General features: G+C 41.3%; 4 protein-coding genes across 4 annotated transcripts; all 4 read left to right on the forward strand.

The window, feature by feature from the left end:
* The first annotated feature begins 2,105 nt into the window (after positions 1-2,105).
* Positions 2,106-5,017, forward strand: LOC146361968 (uncharacterized). Its single transcript, XM_084920920.1, has 2 exons — positions 2,106-2,724; positions 4,774-5,017. Exons 1-2 carry the CDS (start codon positions 2,411-2,413, stop codon positions 5,015-5,017), a joined length of 558 nt encoding a protein of 185 aa, XP_084777046.1. The 5' UTR covers positions 2,106-2,410.
* Positions 5,018-8,544: 3,527 nt separating this feature from the next.
* LOC146361969 (uncharacterized) lies at positions 8,545-11,193 on the forward strand. Its single transcript, XM_084922487.1, has 3 exons — positions 8,545-8,979; positions 9,111-9,445; positions 10,785-11,193. The coding sequence occupies exons 2-3, from the start codon at positions 9,183-9,185 to the stop codon at positions 10,942-10,944; spliced, it is 423 nt and encodes a 140-aa protein (XP_084778613.1). The 5' UTR covers positions 8,545-8,979; positions 9,111-9,182; the 3' UTR covers positions 10,945-11,193.
* A 112-nt stretch (positions 11,194-11,305) lies between these two features.
* Positions 11,306-13,257, forward strand: bsnd (barttin CLCNK type accessory subunit beta). The gene is given in 3 exon segments (XM_084922488.1): positions 11,306-12,131; positions 12,229-12,324; positions 12,326-13,257. Coding segments are annotated over 3 exon segments (450 nt in total). The 5' UTR covers positions 11,306-11,954; the 3' UTR covers positions 12,503-13,257.
* A 1,219-nt stretch (positions 13,258-14,476) lies between these two features.
* Positions 14,477-23,981, forward strand: pcsk9 (proprotein convertase subtilisin/kexin type 9). The gene is made up of 12 exons (XM_084920863.1): positions 14,477-14,822; positions 15,212-15,403; positions 16,333-16,465; positions 17,502-17,635; positions 17,736-17,877; positions 18,651-18,847; positions 18,948-19,131; positions 19,678-19,854; positions 19,939-20,087; positions 20,179-20,344; positions 22,275-22,441; positions 22,523-23,981. Exons 1-12 carry the CDS (start codon positions 14,649-14,651, stop codon positions 22,715-22,717), a joined length of 2,010 nt encoding a protein of 669 aa, XP_084776989.1. The 5' UTR covers positions 14,477-14,648; the 3' UTR covers positions 22,718-23,981.
* The last annotated feature ends 360 nt before the right edge of the window (positions 23,982-24,341 follow it).

Genomic DNA, 24,341 nt, shown 5'->3' on the forward strand with positions numbered 1-24,341 from the left:
CATCCCTTTTTTTTGGTCCTCTCAGCCATACAGCTGTGTCTGTGAGCTCACAAGCCCCACACACTTGCTGTTTGAACTTTCTGTCTCTGAGGGGCAAAAAGATAGGTGGTGGACTTGATATGGCAGACTTGAAGATGTTAAGGCTTTTTTCTACAGTGGTCAAGATGGACAGATTAGAAATGTCATCGGGCCAGCTCAGGTTCCAGCGGTTTGGAGGCAAAGTTAGAGAGAAAAAGCTGAGATGATTTGGACATGTGCAGAGGACAGATAGACTCGACAAAGGATGTAAAAGATGGAGCTACCAGCCATGAAGAGACGAGGAAGACCACAGAGAAAATGTAGTGAAGGAGGACAATGCACAAGATTGTGTGACATAAGAGGATGTGAGGGATAGGGTTAGATGGAGGCAGATGATCTGCAGTGGGGATTTAAAAGGAGCAGAGAAAAGAAGAAGGGGAAGGAGCTTAACAGCCAACTTTTAGACAGACTATGACTAAATCTATCATCACATTAAGTTTTAGGATGCATTGGTGCAAATGACTGGGATGTCTTCATAAAGGCAAATCAAGTAGCTTGTATTGTCATTTCTGATCTGAGCACCCTAACCTCATCTGAACCTCATCTGCTCCTGACAAATACCTCCTACAATATAATACCAGATTGACAGGTCTCAGTCCATAACAACAATCTAAAGGTCCAGGTGAAAATGGCTTGTTTATATCAGACGTCAAAGGACTATGGCCAGACTGCTTCAAGTTGATAGTCAGGCAACAATAACTCAAATTACCACTCGTTACAACAATGATATGCAGCAGAGCATCTCTGAATGCACTTTACATCCACATCGAACCTTAAAGCAGATGGACTGCAGTATAAGACCACACCAGGTGCCACTCCTGTCAGCTAAGAATGGGAAATTGAGGCTGCAATTCAGGTACACCAAAACTGCATTACATAAGTTTAGAAAGATGCTGCCTGCTCTAATGAGTCTTGATTTCTGCTGCTTTCATTCAGATGGTATGGTGAGAATTTGGCATAAATGACATAAAAGCATGAATCCATGCAGCATTGTATCAATGTTTTAGGCTGGAGGTAATGGTTTAATGATTAGGGCATTATCTTGAGCCCCTTAGTACAAACTGAGCATCATCTGTACACCACAGCCTGTCTGAGTATTGTTGCCATCCTTTAATGGCCACAGTGTCCCCATCCTCTGATGGCTACTTCCAGCAGGATAACATATCATGTAACAAATCCCAAGTCATTTCAAAATGATTTCTGGAACACAACAATAAGTTCAGTCTCCTCAAGTGGCCTCCACTGTCACCAGATCTCAATCCAATAGAGCACTTTTGGGATGTGGTGGAACAGGAGATTCCCATCATGGATGTGTAGCCAACAAATCTGGAGCAGCTGTGCGATGCTGTCATGTCAATATCGGCTAAAATCTCTTAGGAATGTTTCCAGCACCTTTGCCATAAAGAACTAAATTTACTCTTAAAGCAAAAGGGGGTCAAACATGGTGCTAGCAAGGTGTACTTAATAATGTGTCCATTATTAAGTTTACATTGGTTAGTAATTAACCCTGTAACAAATTCAGTAGGTGTTTTTCATCAAACTGTGTGGTAAGCAAAAATGGAAAATCCTCTTCCAAGTAATTTTTTTTTTAAAAGGAAGCATCCTTTATATGTCACTCTAACTTGTTCACGATCTGCTGCTGTGATGTGGATTGTTTCATAATGTGGAAAACATATTATTGTTACAGGATATAGGACTGAACTTGTATCTATTTTACATCCAGTACGTCCATTTATGTTTAGAGAAGTGGTTTTGGCACTCTCTCTCTCTCCCTCTTACTCTCTTTCTCTCTGAAACACACACACACACACACACACACACACACACACACACACACACACACACAGGGCTAAAGTGGTACCCTTCAGACACATTAGACAGAGGGAGGGTGGGGCGCCAGTAAAGATTTCTTAATGGGCTCGGCCGCTCTCTCGTCCATCTGCCTTGATGATAAACACACAGCTACTCAACATTAGCCTGATGCGCCTCAAAGCAGTCGACATTTTATTTCTCTTTATTTTTCAACAAACTGTCACTTTTAGGACTTTTCCGCTGCTGGAGACCAACAAAGCAAGAACCAACACACATGGTGAATGATCAGGAGTATTTTATCAGTAATGGAGATGGAAATGACGGGATCAAAAGAGTAAAAATTAGGAGGAATTCCATGTCACAGGATTTCTGGAACTGTGGAGTAAATTTTTTGGATGCCTGGTCAGTGTCAGAGCGCATGGGGAACACACTTTGTGAGTCTGTTTATGTGTGAGTGACACTAACCAGCCGGTCACAGCCACACAGTAACCTCTGAAACAGTTAACAGTCCTGGAGAAGGATGCCTTCCCTGCATCATGGAGCAATCTTCACCGGAGCCTTCCTCATTGTGACTGGGGGGTCCACAGCCTTCCTGACTTCATCCCAGAGTCGCCTGCAGGCTTTCTCCCTCTGCTGTGTGGTGCTGGGGGTGGTCATGCTCATCCTTGGGTTATTTTGGGCTATGAACAGCAAAAGTGCTGCTAATTACAACCACAGCGAGTACGACCAAGAGTGCCCGCATTATTCGTACGAATACACCAACTACCCCGGCCAAGCCTACTTCACTTCCCCAGGGAATCGGTTCCCAGAGTCCCAGTCAGTGTTTCTGCCCAGGTGGGTGAAAGAAAAATAAGCTCAGTTCATATTATTAGATCTGCTTTTGTTGATCTTGTTACCATAAACTAGAAATTATGAGTCCAACTATTCATAGCAGGTTTTCTAAACAAACAAAGAAATGAAAAGAGAAATTTATTTAATCCAAAGAGTAGATCTTATCGTGAAACAGTTATCTACACGGCTAATGTCTGCTTATTGTTGTTCACTTCCCAGTCATCCATGACAGAGGCATCCTTCTATACAATTAAATGTCAAAGAGGCTTAAATACAATGACAGTACATTGTCGTCTATTCTAGACACACCCTTTTTGTACTGTTTTTTAATTTTATTTTAGCCAAAAAGCACAAACAGGGTCGATTAAATCTGAAGAGAAAGAAATGACATCTTTCACACTGATGACTGTGAACAACCTTGCAAAATACCCGATTACTTTAATACCATAAAGACAAGATAGAAAATGGTCTAAATAAAGTGACTACAAATTAAAAGAAACAGACTATTTGTTCTCAGGCTCTTTAGATGAGAAGACTCAGACTCCAGACTGGTGTCTGTAGCTAAAGGTACATTTAGAACCAGGAGATTAATTCAATTCAATTCAATTCAATTCTATTCTATTCTATTCTATTCTATTCTATTCTATTCTATTTATATAGCACCACTTCACAACACACTCTCCTCAAGGTGCTTTATAGTGTAAGGTACAGACTTAACAAGAAGACCCTACTGCCTGTGATAAAGACTAAACATGTTGGTTACAGCTATGCTGACTCATGACTTGACTGTGTATAAATATAATGGGTTTTTCCAGTGAGAATAGTGTGTCTGTATAGTTTAAGATAGGAGTGTTTTGGTTTGCTTTCTGCCTGTATTTAACTTCTTCACCTATTCAACATATTAGCATACGCAGCTGTTCAGCCAGTTGTATCAGCGACATCATTAAAACCACTGCCAGGTGACATGCATTGCACAGATAATTTCCTTACAATGCAGTGTTTTTGGTGGGAAAACCCGAGTCCTCTGATTCATTTGCGTGTTATTTCCTCATTTTCCAGCCACCTAAAAGGTGCAGAACAAGCACACCTGGCAACAGTAACACACTGTTGCAGGACAGTGTTCCCTTAGTCCTAGACCTAAGGCTTGCATTAGTCTCCAACTTCCCAGATATAGATGCATTTAAGCATCCAAAGGATGGGCCAGAAGAAGCACTAAAAACCCAACCCATAATTATCAGGTTGCAAATGATCCACTACCCCAGTGCCAGACACCACAAAACATCCCAAGAGAAACTGTGTTCGAACTGAGGTGGGCCTATGGAGAACGTGCTTTTTCAATCCACCAGGGGATAAAGGAAGTAGCTTTACTGACTGATTAGTATAAGTACTTGTTTGCACTCTGATAAATGAACACGGAAGTCACAGTTAATGATGTTGGGCAACTCAAGGCAATTGTCTGTTTATTAAGATTTAATCCTACATCAAGTAAAGATCTACAATTAACCTGACCGAGAAATGTGTCTTGAAGGGGGTTGGTTGATGCAAAGTGTGTGCAAAATGTGCTACCTGCAGACTCACAGTTTCCCCCTTTATGTCTTTATGATGAACTAAGTGTCTAAGTTTACATTTATACATCAGAGATGACAATATTCTGATCTTAGATGTCTCTCTCCAAGTATGAATGCTCGTGTTGTGCAAAGCTTAAAATATTGCTATATTTTAGAAAGTTGTGCTATTTCTTTAATCAAGCATGCCTCAGGAATAAGCACCTTAGTGATCCAAAGGCAGCCAACCTGCTGCTGCTGTTTGATTAGAGGCGGTTAGTGAAATAAACATGTGCAAGACTCAAGGCTACAGAGGTGACTAAAAAGCTTTTCATCACTTTAAACATGTCAATGTGACAATTAGGCCTCTGTTTGGCAGGAAGCAGCACTAGAGACAGTCTTGCATATCATCTCTACAACCCCTGATACCTCAGAATTCGGTAATACATATCAGTTTATGGTTACATGTGAATGATCTCACACAATGTCTTACTTTATGTGAATGTAGGACGATGGAGCGCCACAGGCATGCTGCTCGAGGTGAAGATTTCGACTACCCTCCAATGATTATGGAATCTGGTGGTTTCAGTCCAACTCCTCATCCTCCTCCATGGCTGGGACCCCCACCTCCATATGAGGTTGCCATCAAGACAACATGTAGCTCTACACACCTGCGGCGTGCATACTCAGACACACACCTGGCATCAGAGCCCTTGTTTGGACAGTCAAGAGAGATCAGCTTTGAAGTGTGATGACTGGGGATCCTGCTCAGACTATGCTGTAGTTTTCTTTTCATAGTAACAAACTTTTTCACTCACTTGAAGCATGGGTCTTTCTTGGTCTTAGCATGCTTTCTGTAAGTTTCCTGTAATTTAAATTATGCAATGATGCTAAGGTTAAATGCATTGAGAGTATATATAAAAGGGACTGAAGGGATGCCACACACTGGTTTGCAAAGTCCCATTTTGAAGCCTCAACTTTAGCACAACGAGCACAAATAATTTGCTTAAAATGCTCCAAAAGGCACAAAACCTCATAGAGAGATTTAGATCAATGGAGTGACTTGAATTATCAGAGCTGAAGCCAAACACCAAAGCGCCATCTGCTCACCCCCACCTGCAATAATAATTATAACTTTAAGCCTTAACGTGTACAGTTGATAAAAGGCGAGATTTAGAGATGAAGATCAAAACCGTCTGCTCTACCACGATGAAAACATATTTACTTTTTCCTCTCATGTTCTCATATTTCATCAACAAGCATTTCAACATGGGGACCCCTCAGGTTTGGAGCCAGCCTTATGTAGTCTTTAAAGGAACTTCCATGTGGCTTCATTTTTCAACCCATGGTGTTGCCACTTGGTTAAATTTCTATCCATCATTGGAGGCTGGAGCTTGGGACAAGAGGTGGGGCTAACACAAAGAAACATTAAGCTAAGATGCTTTCATAGTCTTTGGACTGTGGGAGGAAACCGGAGTACCAGGAGAAAACTCACAAAGGGAGGCACATGAAAAACATGCACACTCCACACAGAAAGGCACCAGCTAGATTCAAAACCAGGACCTTGTTGCTGCAAAGTAAAATCTGAATAACAGCACCCTTGTGCTGGTCTTGGTTAAATGCATAAGATACCAAATTCATCTTTATTTGACCAAAATAAAGCACAAAGGCTTTTTAAACTAACACTGATATATTTATACACAAGAAATTCAATGCCAGGTCCTGTGGATGTGATGCAGGCAGTCACCCATCTATGCCTGGACTACCTAAATGTCTGGATCTTTTGCTGAGGAATTGCTCTCCATTCCTGGATGAGTGCAGTCTGCAGCTGCACAGTCGTCCATGGTTGTGGCTGCCTCTGTTCAACATGTTCACCCAATAGTGCCAATATTGCATTTTGTTGAGTCAAAATGTACACAAAAGTCATGGTTTTATGAGAGGCTACATGTTAGTTTAAACAGTAAATTCCAGCCTTTATGCTAAGCTTTCCCACACCAGAAACATTAAGCGCCATGGAGACTTAACGAAAAAGAAAACCTACAAAGTACTGGGAATGCTGTATTCATCATTTCTTTAAATTTCTGTTTGACTGATCTGGACAACTGGATAATCCTCCTCTGTGGGATGGTGATTGTGGCTTTCAAACAATGCAGATGTTCTCTGGGAATAGCAATCCTTCAGTTCATGTGCCACACATGTACTCATCAGCTCGGTGAGGGCAGGGGAACAATGACTCATCTAACCATATGAGTTTTTCCACTGCTTGATAGACCACTGCAGCTCACTGGCAATGCTGCAGGAGTTTCAAGGGTTACAAAATGACCTATTGTGCCCTCACAGTTGCTGTCATTAGAAGGATCCCTTTGTGCGTTTGCATTTTTAAAACATTTTAACATGACTACTGTTGTTGTAATACAGTGTAACATGGAAATCAACTATTAGAGGCCTTAAACATATTTCTCTTTAAGCATGTGACATTCAGGTGCTGTCTGAAATCTACAACTTTAAAGATTTGAGGAATGGATCAACCCAAAATGCCTTTATATGCTTTTAGTTTTTTAAATAGAATAAAAGTTAAACAAGGAAGTTAGGGAAAGGAGACTTTGAGCAAGAAAGACTTTTCAGAACAGTTCAAATTCGGAAGCAGAAAAGTACCCTTCTGTGTTTATAACATATCAATCAAAGATAGTAAACTAGACAAAACTATGGTGTTAATCATGATTATGTTTGTGTCTTTTGTCTCTCCAAGTTCATTTTCATTCTATCGTAAAATTAAAAAAAAAAAAGCCCTGGATTTTTTTTCTGTTCTTGGTCATCTGCCGCGTATCAGACTGCTCGTCATTTATTCTTCACAGTTTATTATATTATAAACTACAGTGACATATGAGGACCTCTCAAACGGAACAGCTAGCTTCAGCTTACATGAGTCACAGGATCATGGTTGTCTCACCGTGTAGCTTGGAACTGTTTGTTTAGCTCTGAATATGCATGTATCTGCTATGCGCTTGGAAAAGGCAACTCAAGAGAGAACTGTGCATTGATTTCAGTCTCTGTGAGAGTGTGATTTCAACTTTGTTTAATAAAAACAAAAAAGCTGACAGTCTCAGATGTTTGATTGTCTCATTAACCAGGAAAGATGACAGGATTTAAGGCTGTACTGCCACACTGCCGTGTAATAACTGAAAATAAAGCATTTAGCATTTTTTGGCAAGTATAAGCGTGTTTCCAAAATACTGCATTTATAAATGCAATTTGCAGACTTTTTTGTGTGATTGATACATTTGATAGAGAACAGATCAGAAAAAGTAGCAGCAGACGAGCATATAAATGTATGTTGATGTGTTTTCTGATGGGGTTTCACTAAAACTATCAAAATGAATGTTTTTAATCTTTTAATCAGGAAACAGTGTTATCAGCCTGAAACACACTGGCTTCCCCAAAATGCCCTGTTTACAACACTGCATACTGGCTGAGAGCCACTGGTCCAACTTTCAATAAATCTTAATGCAGCTTGATGTTGCTGAGCTTTCAGCTGAGACCACTATCAATACCAGTGATTGCTTAGAGCAACTTTTATTCACACAGTGCCGCATCATTTGGCTCTCACCGTTTCTGTCGCACTGAGACTTCCATTTAATCTGTTTGGAATCAAAGTTCAGTCACCCAACTGATTTATTCAGGGAATTTAATTATGACCCTAATCACTTATAAATAATAATACAAAAAATAAAAAGAAAGAAAATAAAAACAAACTTTTATTACAGGCTTGCAGGGGCCCCTCTTGCCATCATCCTGGGTAGTCTGACCTACCAACTTTCCCCCCATATCATTAAAGCCCCTGTTTCCAGGCATCAAGTAGGCCAAATTGGTCTACTTGGGCGGGTAGTTTCTGGCCCCTGGACTGCATGTTTGACACCCTTGTTTAAGACTTGTGCTTTAGGCAACAAGTTAGATCAAAGATAATGATCAGTAATGGAGCGATTACTAACGCAGTCGTGCGTCACGGAGCTGCATTTTCAGTTTCTTCCGAATCAATCATTAATAATAAGCCAGTCGTTTCCTCCACTATCAGCCTGTATTTCATTTGTAGGCTGTGATCATCCTGCTCCCCACCAGGCGCTTCTTCAGCTCGGCTTAATAGCCTACCCTATATATCTTGCTTTACGCAGAGTTTATCGCCCCATGTATAAGAGAGGGCTATAACTCTCTCTCTCTCTCTCTGTGCAAACAGCTTTACCAAACATAGGCTAAGTGACAATGTTCAGACCCAGTGGACGCCCTGCCCTCCATTCCTCGTCACCGAAACCCTTCCTAGTGAGGAGGGAAAAAACACACTTCCTCACAGCGCACGTCCCTGCTGCTGCTGCTGCTGTTGCTGGGGCCAGATGAAAGCCACACAGTATTCTTCAAGCATGCGACATCAGCTGCTGTCCAACAGATTTTCGGTATCGTAATCGTTCCCCTCCAAAAAACAAAAACGGATATGCTTCTTCCGGGAGGGAATAAAGCAGAGGCGCAGAGGAGCACATCATGAGAGAGGCGCCGCGGATTCTCAGGATATACGGACTGAACCGGATGGACTGCTTTCCCCACATTTTATTCACAGATCGGGAAACAGGCACACGTGTTAAAGTTGATGGCAAGGAGAAGAGTGATGGTCACACTTTCAGTCCACGCATTAGCTGAACATCTTCTCACCGCGACTTCCTATCAGGTAGAGAGGGGATCGATGTTGCACGCAATCCGGTTTTTCCTCTTCAAGTCGCTTTCATTTTGTAATGTTGCATCTGTGTAGTTTCTCTTTTGTAGTCTTGCATCTTAGCCTTTTTGTTTCTCTCCCCTCAGACAGGTTGTGGTTGAGGTGAAGGTACAGCTGTAGCTGGAAGAAGTAAACACCTTAACGCAGAAGCTCTGGAGATGTCGGTCCACCATGGCACGCTGCTTTGTCTGGGCGTGCTGATGATGACTGCTGGGGCGGTCATGGCCCTTGGTGGAGGGGTCCAGCCTCCAGGCCTGCTCTTTGGACTTGGGCTGCTCCTGGGATTGGGGGGCATAGGTCTGCTGGTCAGTGGACTCTGCATGGCCATGAAGAATCTTCAGATTGCGGTGCCTGGACACTTTCTGCTGCACCCACGGACAGGCACACGCTTCAGCCCACAGCAGGCTCTGGCAATACAAAGGTACCTACAGAGCTGAAAGAGACAGAAGCTCACAGTCGTCTGGACACAGATGTTCTTTTGTGGTGTTGTAATATTTTTATTTTTAAGTCTGAGGGATATCCTGGAGCAGTGGTTTTCAATAAAAGTTCCATTTGTGATGATAAAATAGGAATAAGGACAGCAAAGAAGACAAGACATGCTTTTGTTTGTCGTGTGTAAAATGTTTGATAATTTCACATCGTTTTGGGCCTCTAACGAAGATTAAAAAACACGGCAACTTGTGACAGCATCATAAGTTAACAATACTAGAAATCTACAGTTGTAGCAGCTCAGTAAGGCTGTGCTGAGTGTCAACGTCAGCATGCAAACATGCTTATCATGCTTTTAGTCAGCAGGTATGTGTAACATGTTGACCATCTTAAATAACAGTGCTGTCATTAGTTTTTGCAGGAACTTGATAAGCCAGAGTTGGGCAAATGATTCAGCTCTGATGATAACGAGAAGTGTGTGTGTATCAATTTATGTGCTAATCTGTCCAGTCTTTGTCGAGATTTTTATCTCAGAACCACAAATGGGCCTAATGATGGCACTAAAGGGGATTCGGTGGATTGTAAAAACTTTGCTAAAAGGGAGCAACATTATCTCAGGAAAGAGAAAAGCTCTCTTTTATGTAATCCTGTCGCTATTCACACTTCACTTTCTCTGTTGCTGGTGACAAATGAGCACACTTCCAGACAATACACAAACACACCATCCAAGTGTCTTTTTGTTGACCAAAACTCTTTGTGTTAGTTTTAGTGTGCAGCAAAAGCAACAGATTCTCTGATTATGTGCTGATTGTAGAAGTAGGTCATGGAGAAAACAGCAAACATGTAAATGTGGAGAAATGACTCCCCTTGGCACTGTCTACAGTAATCTATGATAGCTTGCAAATTTAAACAAGGTATAGTCTGGTCTTTGTCTGTGGAAGAGAGATGGCAAGAGCAGAGTTTTCATCATCAGGGCTTTTTCTCCCCCCAGACACTGACAAAACTCAGACTGATAAGTATTTCTAAATGCAAAGTAACGCTTCATTGTGACAGCGTACTGTCTGAGGGATTAAAGAATTCGGGGTTCTACGTGCAGTAATGTTATCTACATAATGTGTTTCCCAAAAGGAAGTGAACACCTGTAGTTGAAACACATTGCTGGAAAAGCAGTGAGATAAGAAGCAGCTGTGGAGTGTGAAAGTGTGAAAGGAGATCAAATGTAACCCACTAAAAGCATTTGAAGTGAAAAGTGAAGTAAGACTCGACCACAGAGCTTTCAATTTATTTATTTTTGATAACTTCTGATTGGCTCTCTTTCTCCACGTATTTAGGAGATTGGACAGAATACGTCGCGAGATGTCGGCGGACACTGTCAACAGGTCACCAGAACCTGAACCCAGCATGCCGTCTACCCCTCCGCCGTGGACCATGGAGCCGCCTCCATCCTACGACGCAGTGATGAAAAGCCAGGAGCGCAATGAACAGCTTTAAGCTCAGGTGGACATGCTAAATTCATGTCAGTGCCTTTTGTGTCCGCGGTTCTCCACAAGGACTTTGAAAGAACAGCCGGTGCTATCAGTGAACTCGTTGCAGCGGGACGTTTAGGTGCCTTAGCACAGACACGCTGATCCCAAACATAAGACAAAAAACAGCGACAGACTGCAGCTGGTTAACAACTTAATATTTTTACAGACTGGGCCCCAGTTTGGCCTTTATGTCTAATAAATATGTGTGTTCTGACTGATTGTGAAAGAAATTGAAATGATTACTACAACTGCTTTTACTCTTTGTACTAAGGGGGGGCCTTTCTTGAGACCAACATGTTGTAGGCTCAACTTTTACAACCAAGTTCATGGATGGATTTTATTGGCCTGCATGAATTTATGTGACCTACTACTGTGGCTGCATGGCACTCTTCTCCACACGTAATAACTTTCTTTTTTTCCCCCTTCTCACGGCTGCACACCTCCTCTTTGTATCTGTAGAATATTCCAAAGCAAAGTGCCTTACCAAACAGCAGCAGAACCTTAACAGGGAAGTGTTGTTCATCACTCAGCTTTGTTTATACTGTTGTGATTTCACTATAAATGTGAGTGAATTATTAGCCATGACGCTCCCTGCGAGTGGTGTTGCACTTATAAATGAGAGATTGTTTATTTAAAAAAGAAATTAATGCCAGAAAGGCAAAGAATGTAAATGTCTACATATTTAAAATCATTTCTAATCCAAGCAAACATAAATGTAGACTCAACTCTGTTCCCAAGCAGAGCTGTGAGACTCATTTTGCCAGCAGCTTGAGGCAAGGTGACTTACCAGGTACAAGTACACACCTGCAATTGTATACCTGACCTGGGCAGGCTGTCTGCAGGCTGTAATAAGCAGCAGAGTGGAACTCTAACTGAGTTTTCTCCACCCTCACCTTCAAGCCCTGAAACTGTACCAGACAGAATTTTTCCTTTCTGCGTGACAGGTGCCTCGCTTTGAGACAAGGCAGCAGTGCGATGGTAGAGGGGAAACCATATCGTTATGGACTGATAGTGGCCGGCCTGTGTGTCTTGGCAGTTGGCCTCTTCATCATGATGCAGGAGCGGCCACATGTTTTTGCTACTTTGTGCGTTCTGGGTGTCACTATGGTGTGTGCTGGGACTGTGTGGAGCCTCTGCCAGTGCTATCCTAAGGTATATGCTATGTGTGTTTAGTGGATAGAGAGACAGGAAATATGTGATTGTTGCCAAGAAGAAATAGATTTGGTAATGGAGATTGTGTGTTTATTAGGTCATTGTGGCTCATGAAATTCAGGAAAAAAGCCTAGAAAATATCATGGGTCCTGTGGCTGAAGATGAAAGGTACGCTCCCTAACACACACACATACACACACGCTCACTTTGTATCCTAATGGGCCACAGACAAGTGGGTGTTGACTGAGGCCTTAATGATTCCCTTTGGTCTGTCAGAGTAGCTCAGAATGCTAAGTGCCCATCGAGTAGTGGGTGAACATGGCGACAGCAGCGGTGTGTGTGGGCAGGCTGGTGCTGTGGGTCTGCACTAAATCACTGTAGATATTCATTTTATTATTGTTCTGTTTGCTTAATGGAGAGAGGTTAGGAAAAGTGGAACAGAGGGAAAGGAAGAGCCACTAGACAAAAGGTTGGGACTGAAAGGGGCAGATTAGTTGGAAACTAGAGGGCTGAAAACCATTAATGCTGATGAAAATCCTTGAGCCTCATTTATTCCAGCTGCAGTCAAAAAAAGAGGTTGTACTGTGCAACTCCTGCATGAGTGTTTGCAATTACAAGAGAGTTCTGCAGCCAGATAGAGACACGCATGCTCAGCAAAACCCTGTCTCTGATGCACCAAAAAAAGTAAGAAAATGAGGACAAAATACTGGAACCAGACTTCTATTTCTGTACCCCCACCCACCCAACCCCCACCCCTTCTGATTTAATTTTAGACACACTGAAGTTCTGCCAGGTTTCTGTGGCCATAAGCTGAGCAGCGTCAGACTTCTCCCAGAGACCCTGAAGAGTCAGTGTCATAGCTGTCCCACTCTGCATCTGGTCTGAGGGAGGGACAACACTACCAGAGGACTCCTCCAGGGTACCACACTGCTCTCAGGATAGTGAGGAGTCCCCTCGATGAATTTTTATACTTCCTTTCTGCATCGCTCACACATCTTGCTGTTTGAATGTGCCTTTCTTTTGTTTTCTTTTTACATCTAATGGAAGCAACTGACCATGTATCAACGGTTTTGCACCACTTGTCATTGTGAAATGCTTAATAAAGCTAATTAAGTGTTATATAGTATTTCCAGAAGATGGCACTGTTTACTGTATGAAAGTATGTCTGTGTGTCTGTTAGACAGAGTGCAGCACTGCATTTATACAGTGTACAATAATTCAATTAGGACATTTTGGCCCCTCAGTGAACTTGTGCTCTCTTATAGCTGGATAAGCTATAAGCCTGCGTGATGTGACAAATCTCCACGTGTTTCTTTTCAAAACGCTTATCTACACTGCCTGTTGAGACATTACTGCCACCAACTGTTGAAGAACAAAGTGAAACTGGCAGCAGGAATTTGTAGAGTTCTGCATGTCTCTCTTTGTGGATACGCTGTTTGCATAGCTAAACGGGCGTTATTACCAGTCTATTACCAGTAATAACAGAATAATTCCACAATGCAAGAATTTATGATGTATAGCAGAGAGGTTAGATATTTTTGTAGCTTCTCTGTTGCTGTAAAATCAAAATGTACATTTCACCATTCTACTTTGGTGTTTCTGGTGTGAAATTCCTGGGGCTCAGTCCAAACCAAACTCAGTGACACAATCAAGCGGGTAGCTTTGTCGAATTTGGGCTCCTCCAGAGCCCCAGAGGGTATTATGTAACAGTTTCCTGAGTTCAAAGAGAAAAGGGATCATGCTTTGAAAAAAATGTTTTTTAAAAAACATATAACTCGTCGTAATAATTATTACTTTTCTTATTCTTTTTAAACGGAAGTGTATGAAACTGCTAACAGTTTTGAGTGCTTAAAGTTAAAAACGCGTACAGTAGATACAATGTCAGAATAAAATAGAGACGCACGCGTTTTGCGTCGCATTCTGCAGTCCTGCGCACATATTAAATAAAAAACAAACAAACAGTAAAGATAATAAAACAACATAGATAACCTATGAAAAATAAACGTAGCCTCCCTGTGAGTGCGCAATCACGGAGAATGAGTTTACGCGTACTTAGACTTTCAATCACAGCTCATACTGTTCACATTAAGTGCGCGTGCTAAAACGACATCAACAAATCAACTTGAACTGAGAGGAAGTGTTCTCTCAGATTGACATGCAATAATTACAGGGTGGTTTGGGGGGGCATGAAACATGACTCCTCCACAGTAAGAGGTGTTTTAAACGGAGGACAATCATTCGATACAAAAGAGGTGGCGTGAGCCATGGAAACGTCACCAGTCCCCGCCTTAAGTTATAAGAATCAATTGTTGGATCCCCCCCCCCAAAAAAAAAAAAAAAAAAAATCAGAATAGATTGTTGGAGGCGTTATCTTAACTGCCAGACACAGAGGGCACGCGGCTGTTGGAGACTTATCATCAGGATAAGTCAGACTGAAATAAAAAATAAAAACATCAGTGGTGTAATTTAATAGCTCTCTTTATCATTTTACTGGGAACAGTTCAAGAGGTGTGAAGAATGCGTTGCACCTCAGCCTGGATTGGCTGGGCTTTATGTTTGTGCGCATCTCTGGCCGTGCGCGCACAGGACTACACCGAGGACGACGAGATGATCCTGGACCTGGTCGGCGAGGACATGACTGATCCTGAAACCGGAACCGACCCGGCAGCCGAGTTCATCAGGTGCAACAAGGTAATGGCATAGTGATTGTGTCAAAGGCATTTAATGCGCATCTTCAGTCATCAGCACCTGTCATTATTCCAAAAACGGGTAAAATATTTGGTCAAATATTTCAACAAACAATCTTTGCTGATGTACCTGACAAGCTGCCAGTGTGAGATACAGATTCATTAAAATGTGCGCTCACATGCTGGGAGATAATACTTATTCATGTATTATTGTGAAAACAGCGCAATACACACTATATATATATATATATATATATATATATATATATATATATATATATATATATATATATATATATATATATAAATCCAACTTATTGCACGCATGCTACATTTCTCCTGTGCACGTGGACATGAAGATCACATGTGCGGTGCATTCTTTTTACTGTCCAGGTAGCCTGGCGCATTCCCGGACAGTACATAGTTGTATTGCGTCAGGGGACGCACGAGTCTCAACTCCAGAGGACCATCAGGAGGCTGCGAAGTAAAGCAGCCAGGAGAGGATACCTGGTGGAGATCCTGCAGACCTACTCAGGAGCACTTCGTGGCTTTCTGGTCAAACTGAGTAGTGACGTCCTTCACCTGGTAATTGCGTCACTTCACTGGATGTGTTCGGAAAAAGTGTGATTTAAACCTTTAAGGCAAAAAGGGGAACACAGGGAAATAGATGTCAAATCATAGCAGAGCCATTTTCTAAAGGTTAAGACATTCCGAACGGGACATCCTAAGAGCTTATAGGTGGAAGGCAGATCTAAGAAAGCAGCTATAGTCTTGAATAACACTGTAACATTGTATACTGGCACAAGACGAGTTAATGGCAGCAAAGATTGGAGTAATATGGATTTTCTGACTGCAGCATTTTGCAGAGGTCTGTGCAATCTGTGTATATTTGACCTACTTGACCAAAATAAAGTGAGAATACGGGAGTCTGGAATGAATGATAGACAAAGTGTACTACTTTCGGTTAAATATTGGCGGCGTTTTCAGGATTATTTATTTCGAGTCGCATAAGATGGACCGAGAATGATGAGAGGTGTGTGAGTATTTATGTGTGTTTTTTATTTTAAAATCTGTAAAATTATAAGTAAGTATAGATTTAAAGTAAAAGAACTCCTCACCCGCCTTTAGACCCGCATTTCAAATCAAATGTCAGATGTTAACAAAGAGGTTTTGTGGAGCATTTGAAATCATTCAGCTGTAGGAGTTGAACAAAAATAATCAGAAACTTTGCAGAAAAACACACAGAAAACATGAATTAGTTGAACTCTGTATAGTATGAGTGCTGGTGGTAATTTTAGACAGAGTTTCTTGACAGTTGAGAGGTTGTAGACCCACCTTTGGTATCTGCGCATTCTTGAATTATGTCAAAAAATAAAAATACACAAATAAAACGTGAAACAGTGAAACAGACTTCAAAGAAGGATGGTCAGCTTTACCCCCACCTGATTTAACAATCAACTTCCTGTTAATCTTTCCTTACCACCCACAGTTAAGTTTGATTGTGTTCCTGTCAGGTGGCGAAGTTCCCTCACGTGCACTACATAGAGGAGGACTCATCCATCTTTGCTCAGAGCGCCCCCTGGAACCTGCAGAGGTTACTGCACCCTTACGGTGGTTTCTCTGAAAATGGAACATACAGACCTCCAAGTGAGTTTGTCTCTGTCCATGACTTATCTGTATTTTTCGTCGAAATCTAGGGAACCACGTGCGCTCTTAAGCTATGTAACTACCGAGGCAAACAAAACATTTTGCATTACGAGTTTCAGGAGTCATTGGGGCGGTTGGAGTAATATACAACTACCCCAATGTTTCTATTGTAAACAGCTCAAGAACAGCAGAAAACACGACTTTTCTTATTTCATATTCCACATTTATGATAACAGGAACATTTATTCTACAGCAGCATATTCAGCAGTATTATCTCAAGCTGTGTAATAAGCCTGATATTGAAAGGTGCCTCTCAGTTTAATTTCTATGAAGTCACCCGACGGTCACCATCACCATGGCAACCTTTAATTGCAGCCGCTTCAGAAGAACTAATTACGTGCTAATATCTGTGTTGTGTTAGTTCAATTCAAGCTAAGCTTAAATACAGTTAGTCCATAACTTGCTGGGCCAAGACACCATTTTTGTAGTTTTGCCTTTGTGCACCGCCACAGTGGACTAGCATTCAAATTAGCATTATCTGTTAGGGAAGTAAATCCATTTTTTTTATATACAGATACATTTTCAGAGGCTCAATAATAATTGGAAAATGGACTGACAGTTTCATGGCCAGGTGAGGCCTGTTCCTTGGTATTTCACATGAAGTAGTATATAATATCTGTGGTTGAACCAGGGTGTTGAACTTGTATTTGGTAACTATCTACTAGAAGTCTCAATGCCAATGCAAGAAACATTAATTTGTATAAATTTACTAGCCCTTAGACTGTGGTGGACAGGGGCTCAAAGAACCAGTTCTTTCTTTCTCATCTTCCCAAACATTTGTCACTGGAACTAAATGCTTATGGGGCTTTAAAAATTATCTTTTTTCCATTTAAATGACATCTGAGCCATTTGTGCAGTTTAGCTGTCAGATATCCATCAAGCAGTGCAGCTTTCCAACAGCAACCACACCGAGATTTCTCCCCTCAGAAATTGCATTTTCTAATTACATGTCAAATTCACCATCTGTCCTCTGCAGATGATGGAGGGAGGACGCAGGTGTATCTGATGGATGGCAGTGTGCAGAGTTCTCACAGAGAGGTTGAAGGACGGGTACTCATCACAGACTTCAATAACGCCCCTGAAGAGGATGGAGTCAGAGTTCACAGACAGGTTAAACACATGCACGCACAAATGAAACATTTCAATTCTACAACACTTATGTATTTGCAATTGCAGCTCAATAACATTCTCAATCCTCGTTCCACTACAGGCCAGTCAGTGTGACAGTCATGGTACACACGTGGCAGGTATTGTGAGTGGATCAGATTCAGGTGTTGCTCGAGGGGCTGCTGTTAACCTAGTGCGTGTGCTCAACTGTCAAGGTAAAGGGACCGTCTCAGGAGCTCTGGCAGGTAAGACAGAAGCTGTTGAACTGTACTTTGTACTAAAGACTACCAGAGCCAAGCAAAAACTCTTAAAGTTTCTTTCTTTTGGGTCATGGTGACACTTTTTCCAGTCACACATTTTTAGCAGCACAAGCTTATGGATGGCATGACAAATATTTCAGTTTTATCGAAACATTGTTTTCCAGAGGACATCTTCTGACTATGACTCTGGCCCTCTCCCTCTAGATATACATGGGGAGTGTCATAACTGGGTTATTGTTAGGGGGTCATTTGTTTAATATTTTGGCTGTTGACTGGTTCTTTGTGGGCACAGGTAGTGCAACCATCATCTACAGTGTACAGAATTCTAATCTACATTATGAGCGCCATGTTTCACTCTTACAGCAACTTTGATTTAAAGCTGCAGGTAGAAAAAAATGCCCATATTTGTAGAAAAAAATAAAATAAAAAAGACCCCAACTGCAGTAGTTCTTCAGTCTCTGTTCACCAGACAGAAGAACCAGACTTTTCTCTTCTTCTTCTAAAACCTGAGAAGTTCAGGTCAGACTGCTTGTGTTAAAATATAAATAATTATGGGTAGTATGAATCCCTAGGAGACCAATGATCCCTAACCATGCAGCTATAAACTCTTAGTCTGGTTTTAAAGACTTTTAGAACACACTTTCATTTCATTAACTGTATTGAAAGAGAAAAGGAAGATGGCCACTTCTACAGTGTAAAACTTCCAATTTTTCTTGAGTGTATGAGGTTTTAGATTGTCCCTTTCCCCTTTCTGTCAGGAATGGAATACATCCGAGCCACTTTACTGGCCCGCCCAGTGGATGCAGTAGTCGTGTTGCTTCCTTTTGCCGGTGGCCTCAGCCGTTCATTAAACACAGCCTGTCGAGACATGGTGGCTAACAGCGCTGTGGTCATCGCCGCAGCAGGGAACTACAGAGATGATGCCTGTCTCTACTCACCTGCTTCAGAGCCTGAGGTAATTTAACACTGAAAATGCAATCACATTCTGGCCCACCTACATGTGACCCTCACCTTTACCTCCTTTCATGTGTGTGTGTGTGTGTGTGTGTGTATAGGTCATCACAGTGGGGGCAGTTAACTCAATGGACCAGCTCATGTCACAGGGAGCAGGTGGTACCAACTTCGGCCGCTGCGTTGATTTGTTTGCACCCGGCGACGACATCGTTAGTGCCAGTAGTGACTGCAGCACCTGCTTCACCTCCCGCAGTGGAACCTCACAGGCTGCTGCACACACTGCAGGTACGCAAACACACACACACGCACGCAAAAGCAATCTGTGTATGCTGTTGGTATATCAATCATTCTTTTATTACAGACTCAATGATCCTTACAAAAAAAATCACATAAACATTAGAAAAAATATAATTGCATATTATAGATCATTGCAGGGAAAGCAGCTGTAGCAGTGTCTCCACATCTGGGATTGGTTGCATGTTGTACTACATCTTATATTTGATAATCCCGCAATAATTTTCAGAGGCATTAAGCCTGCAGATAAATTTATGCATGAGATTTCTGAAAACAACTTTAAAAGTACTGACTTGTGCATCCACAAATATTTCACTTGCGCTGACAAATCAAGGTTTTCTCTCTAATGATCACTCAGAAGACTTTCACTAGTTAGCATACAAGTATGCAGTGTACAGATGTGTACGGCGTGCTTTAAATAGAGATATCTTCACTAAAGTTGCATAAGAAAGGTTGTGCATAAATCATTTTTGCACATCAGTATCGTTACCATTTGTCACAGCATAATTGCTTCATAATTTGTTTTTATCTGTGTAGGTGTCGTAGCAGTGATCCTGTCGTCCAGTCAGACTGCATCACCAGTGCACGTCCTCCATATGATGTTGCATTACTCCATCAGCAACACTATCGACTTCCTATCTCTGTCCGAAAGCCATCGGCTCACTACGCCAAACCTGGTAGCAGCCATGCCTCCGGCTATCAAAACTTCACCAAGTTAGTGACTTACATTCCTTTATCACACACAGACTTATAGTATCTATATGTGGTTCACATATGTGTTCCTATTTCTACATGCAGATGGGGAGCTACTGTGTCGGTCAGTGTGGTCAGAGAGGTCAGGAGTCGCGAGCACCGACAGGGTCATCAGCCGCTGTCGTCAAGGAGAGGAAATGATGGGCTGCAGCAGTTATGCTCCTGAAGGCGTCCGTGTGGGGGAAACCATCACTGTTAGTTCAGTTACATCAGCCATAATATCAACAATAACTTCACTCTAAAGTCTATAAGTCTACGGACAAACCCTCACCTCTGTGTTTACAGATGAACAGTGGACACATGGAGTGTATTGCCCATAATGGTCCAGCAGGTAAAGGTGTATATGCTGTGGCCCGCTGTTGTGTGATAAGCGGTCTGCAGTGCCAGGTCCATGCTAGTCCTGAGCAAGGACAAGCTGCTCAGTGCGTCGGCCCCCAGCACCACCTGACCGGTGAGTCACGTGTACAATCTGCAGGAGTTTGAATGAGGCAGTCAGTCTGACATTTTAGGAGAAGCTCTTACTTGTTTTCTTGCTGAGAGTTAGAAGAGAAAATAAATGACACCATCATGTGTGTCTATAAACCAGAAGTTCAACTATCAGCTCATAATTTTGCAAAAATATTACCGTAAAAAAATCAAAGGGGTAATATATTAAATATTTACACTCACGGGACACTTTATTAGATGCACCTTGCTAGTACTGGGTTGATCTCATTTTTTTTTTTACCTTGCTTTAGTTCTTTATGGCATAGACATAGATTCAACAAGGTGCTGGAAACATTCCTCAGAGATTTTGGACCATATTAACATGACAGCATCGCACTGTTGCTGCAGGTTTGCCGGCTGCACATGTATGATGCAAATCTCCTCATCCACCATATCCCACATGTGCTGGATGGTCATTTGAGTACATTGAAGTCATTGTCTAAGAAACCATTCTGAGATGATGTGAGCTTTGTGACATGGTGCGTTATCCATAAAGGGATAGACTTGGTCAGCAATAGTGCTAAGGTAGGCTTTTTCTGACCACTCTGCATATATCCAAGAGATTGTTGTGTGTATTTCAGCAGTTTGTCAAGTACTCAGACCAGCCCCTCTAGCACAAACGGCATTCAAAATCCCTTAAATCACCTTCCTTCCCCATTCGGATGCCCTGATGCTCAGTTTGAGTTATTTGCCAATCAAAGCTAACTTTATTTATAAGGCACTTTAAAAACAGTGAGCACTGACCAAGTGCTGAACATAAACTAAAAAGAATAAAAATATAAATACTAAAAAAACAAATGAAATGACAGTAACAATAAAGAACACCAACATCAGAAAGACAATAAAATTAACATTCTATTCTGGGTTCATGTGATTAGCTGATTTGCATTAATTAGCAGTTGATGAGGTGTAGTTAAAGACTATTAATTTGGACTTAATCTTCCATTTAACAAGTCCTCTCTATTTTTCATGAACACGTGTACAGATTACATAAAAATATAGCTGGTGCAGAGCTGTTGTTTTTTTTTTAATTTTATTTTATTTTGAATATTTGTATTAATTTAATTTCAGCTAGTTTTCAGTGTGTTAGGAGTCTTAGTTTGAAGTTAAGCAGGTTGTCTCGACTATGATGTGAGTAGTGATATGATCATGACCATTTGTACCTAATATAGTGGACAGACAGTGAATAGGGCTCTTCAGATAGATTTTATTTTATCCATACCAACAATAAAAAAATTATAAAATAAATACTAATACAAATCTAATACTGTTAGATCAAGGAAACGATGTTCCAGAAAGCATCTGGGAAAACGTGGAGGAAAAATTATTTATTTAACATCTTTTTGTTTTAAATTAGTAATCAGAGATCATGGTTTAATAGCTGGCAGAATGAATACAGCTCTTTGAACACTGTTGATATTGCTTATGATAAGTTTAGCCAAGAGACTCCTCCCTCCAGCTTCACACTAAGAGATATAGGAAGTGGGATGAAATGTCAGCCCCCTTTAAAAACAAAAACAAAGTCTATTAATTTAAATTTAGTTGCTGTCGATGTACTGAAGCGATGCACCTCAGGTATATAATCTGTATTTTTTAGTCAAAGTCAGGCTGCTGCATTTAGAATATCTTAGCCAGTTATGCTTGTTCCCATGGTAATCACCCTGAAAGGAAAATGTAACCCTAGCCAGCACAATTGCCAGCTACTCCACGAATGTGTGATAGAAAAAGCAGCTTTTCAAATGTCATTAGAGCACTTAAATTACTTTACATTACATTTCTCATTGGTTGCCTCCATAGTGGTCTCTGTGAGGAGGATCAGTTAATGCTTGGCAACAGCGCCTCTAAAGTTCTTTGCTCCTTCGTTGTGTTTAAAGATTCAGCTGATTCTTCTCTAGGGTGTACATCGATGTCCACAGCTGAGATCTCATCTGATTCGCATCCACATCACAGCCAGGGGAAGCGCTGCACGGGGAAAGAGGGGGTCACATCACACGCGATATGCTGCCATGCTCCATCTCTCGAGTGCAACCTGTTGGAAAACATATCAGCTGACAAAGATCAGGTGAAATAAAATAAAAATCACAGTAAAAACTTTGAGAATCAGCTACTGGAAGTTACCTCAGAAGTTATCGTTTTCCTTCAGGTTGAGGTTTCCTGTCCTTCCGGCTGGACTCTGACAGACTGCAGTTTCGTCTCTTGGGGCTCTGCTATCTTGGGGCCAGTTGCCAAGGGAAACAGTTGCCATGTCTATGGTGTCACGGGAGTGGATGGAGCAGTGAGTGCTGCTGTCTGCTGTCGTGTCGCACCACCAGAGCAGCAAGCTGCAACACCTCACTGATCCGGTTTCACCTCACTTTGGTTTCTAACACCGTTGAAACAGCTTTGACGTTGCCATTTTTGTCTTTGGTCAGTTTTAAACCCCCTTACACTTTTCTGAGAAACCTCAACATCCTTAATATTCACTTAAAGCACTTCTGTAAAGCTGTTTGTGTGTGTTTTACTTTTAGGATTACGCCAGATTATGCTCCAGTGCACATATTATATGTGACTTGACAACCTGTAAGCTATTTTTGTATCTTTTTACAAAACAGTTATAATAAAAAGAGCTTTCACAAACATACGGTTTGGATAATAGTGTAGTATTTACCGGGTATACCATCCGCATACTGTTTAGAAGTTAATAAACTGAACAAATGAAATCAAAATGTTAAGCTCTGGTGTCAGCAATGTGTGTTTTAAAGGCGGAAAAACATGATAATGTGCACCACAGGTTGTCACAGTTAGCATGTGTTATGTATGCACTGATTTCCTGACATTCCTCAGTCTTGTGCAGCACAGCTGCAGGTAATCAGCCTGCTCGGCAGCTTGATTAACAAGTCAGGTACCTTTTGCTCATTTTGTGAAACAGTAGGTGGAAACAAAATGAGGTAAATGGCTAACAGTAGGGACACCAGTTAAAAGTGTGTTATTGTGACAGTGGCTTTTATGGCTCCACACTTAGAGACTTAGTTCTGATACACAGGTGGGTGACTTTAGTGTGAACAAGAGCAAAAGGAAGCATATAAACCACTGTCAGCTAGCTTGTGCCAATCAGCTAGCTGTCTGATTGGCACAAGACAGCATTCTATCTGACTGAACCTATATGACCAAAGACTGATAAAAAATAAAAACAAAGTTTACCCAGAATACAGTAAATGAAGCTAGTGCTGAATTCATGTGTGTAATTCTGTTTGCAGGATGCAGACTAGGTACAAATTAAAGATTTAAGCTATTCTGATTTAGAATCAGCATTCTCAAAGATTCAGTTGGTGTTTGTTTCTTATGTCATTTTTTGTAACCATTTAACTAGTGACCTGATCCATCAGCTGTAATGGTCAAACTTAGAAGCCTGAGCCTTCTATGAGTTCTAAAACATAAAAGAAACTGCTCTTGTTTTGTATTATTTGGTCTGCTGTAACCTGTAAATGGTTCCCAAATGGTGTGCCTCAAGGCAAGTTCTGGCCTGCTAAAAAATGAGCTGTTTATTGCAATTTACACAAATGGGCACCAAAAGTTTCAAAACCCGTGCTGTAAACAAATTAAATTATCTGTTGTGCACTGTCTCTGCTGCATAAATTGATATCAGTATCAACATTGGGGCCACAGGTAATGTTTTTAAGGTGCTGTAGACTGTATATAAAAGATGGATGTAGGTTCCAGGACTAAAAAAGTATGTGTGGATTTGTGTGCATTTTTTCTAATGACCACCAGGAGCTACTTATCTAGTTGCAAAGAGAAGTCCAGTTTAATAGAATGAGAAAGTGGTCCTTAGCTTGTTTGCCTAGTAAAAGCTTTCCTGATGAGTTTAAGACCTTAGCGTGTAGATTCAAGCCTTGCTGAAGACGAGCTGGTGTTCATTTGGTGAATTATAGTTCCTATTCGTGTCTACAAAGATAAATTGAAATGTGGCCTCCAAGTTTGTC

This window comes from Perissodus microlepis, chromosome 23 (genome assembly GCF_051167445.1).
Source record: "Perissodus microlepis isolate ML-2025 ecotype Zambia chromosome 23, ASM5116744v1, whole genome shotgun sequence".
Classification (NCBI taxonomy): Eukaryota; Metazoa; Chordata; class Actinopteri; order Cichliformes; family Cichlidae; genus Perissodus; species Perissodus microlepis.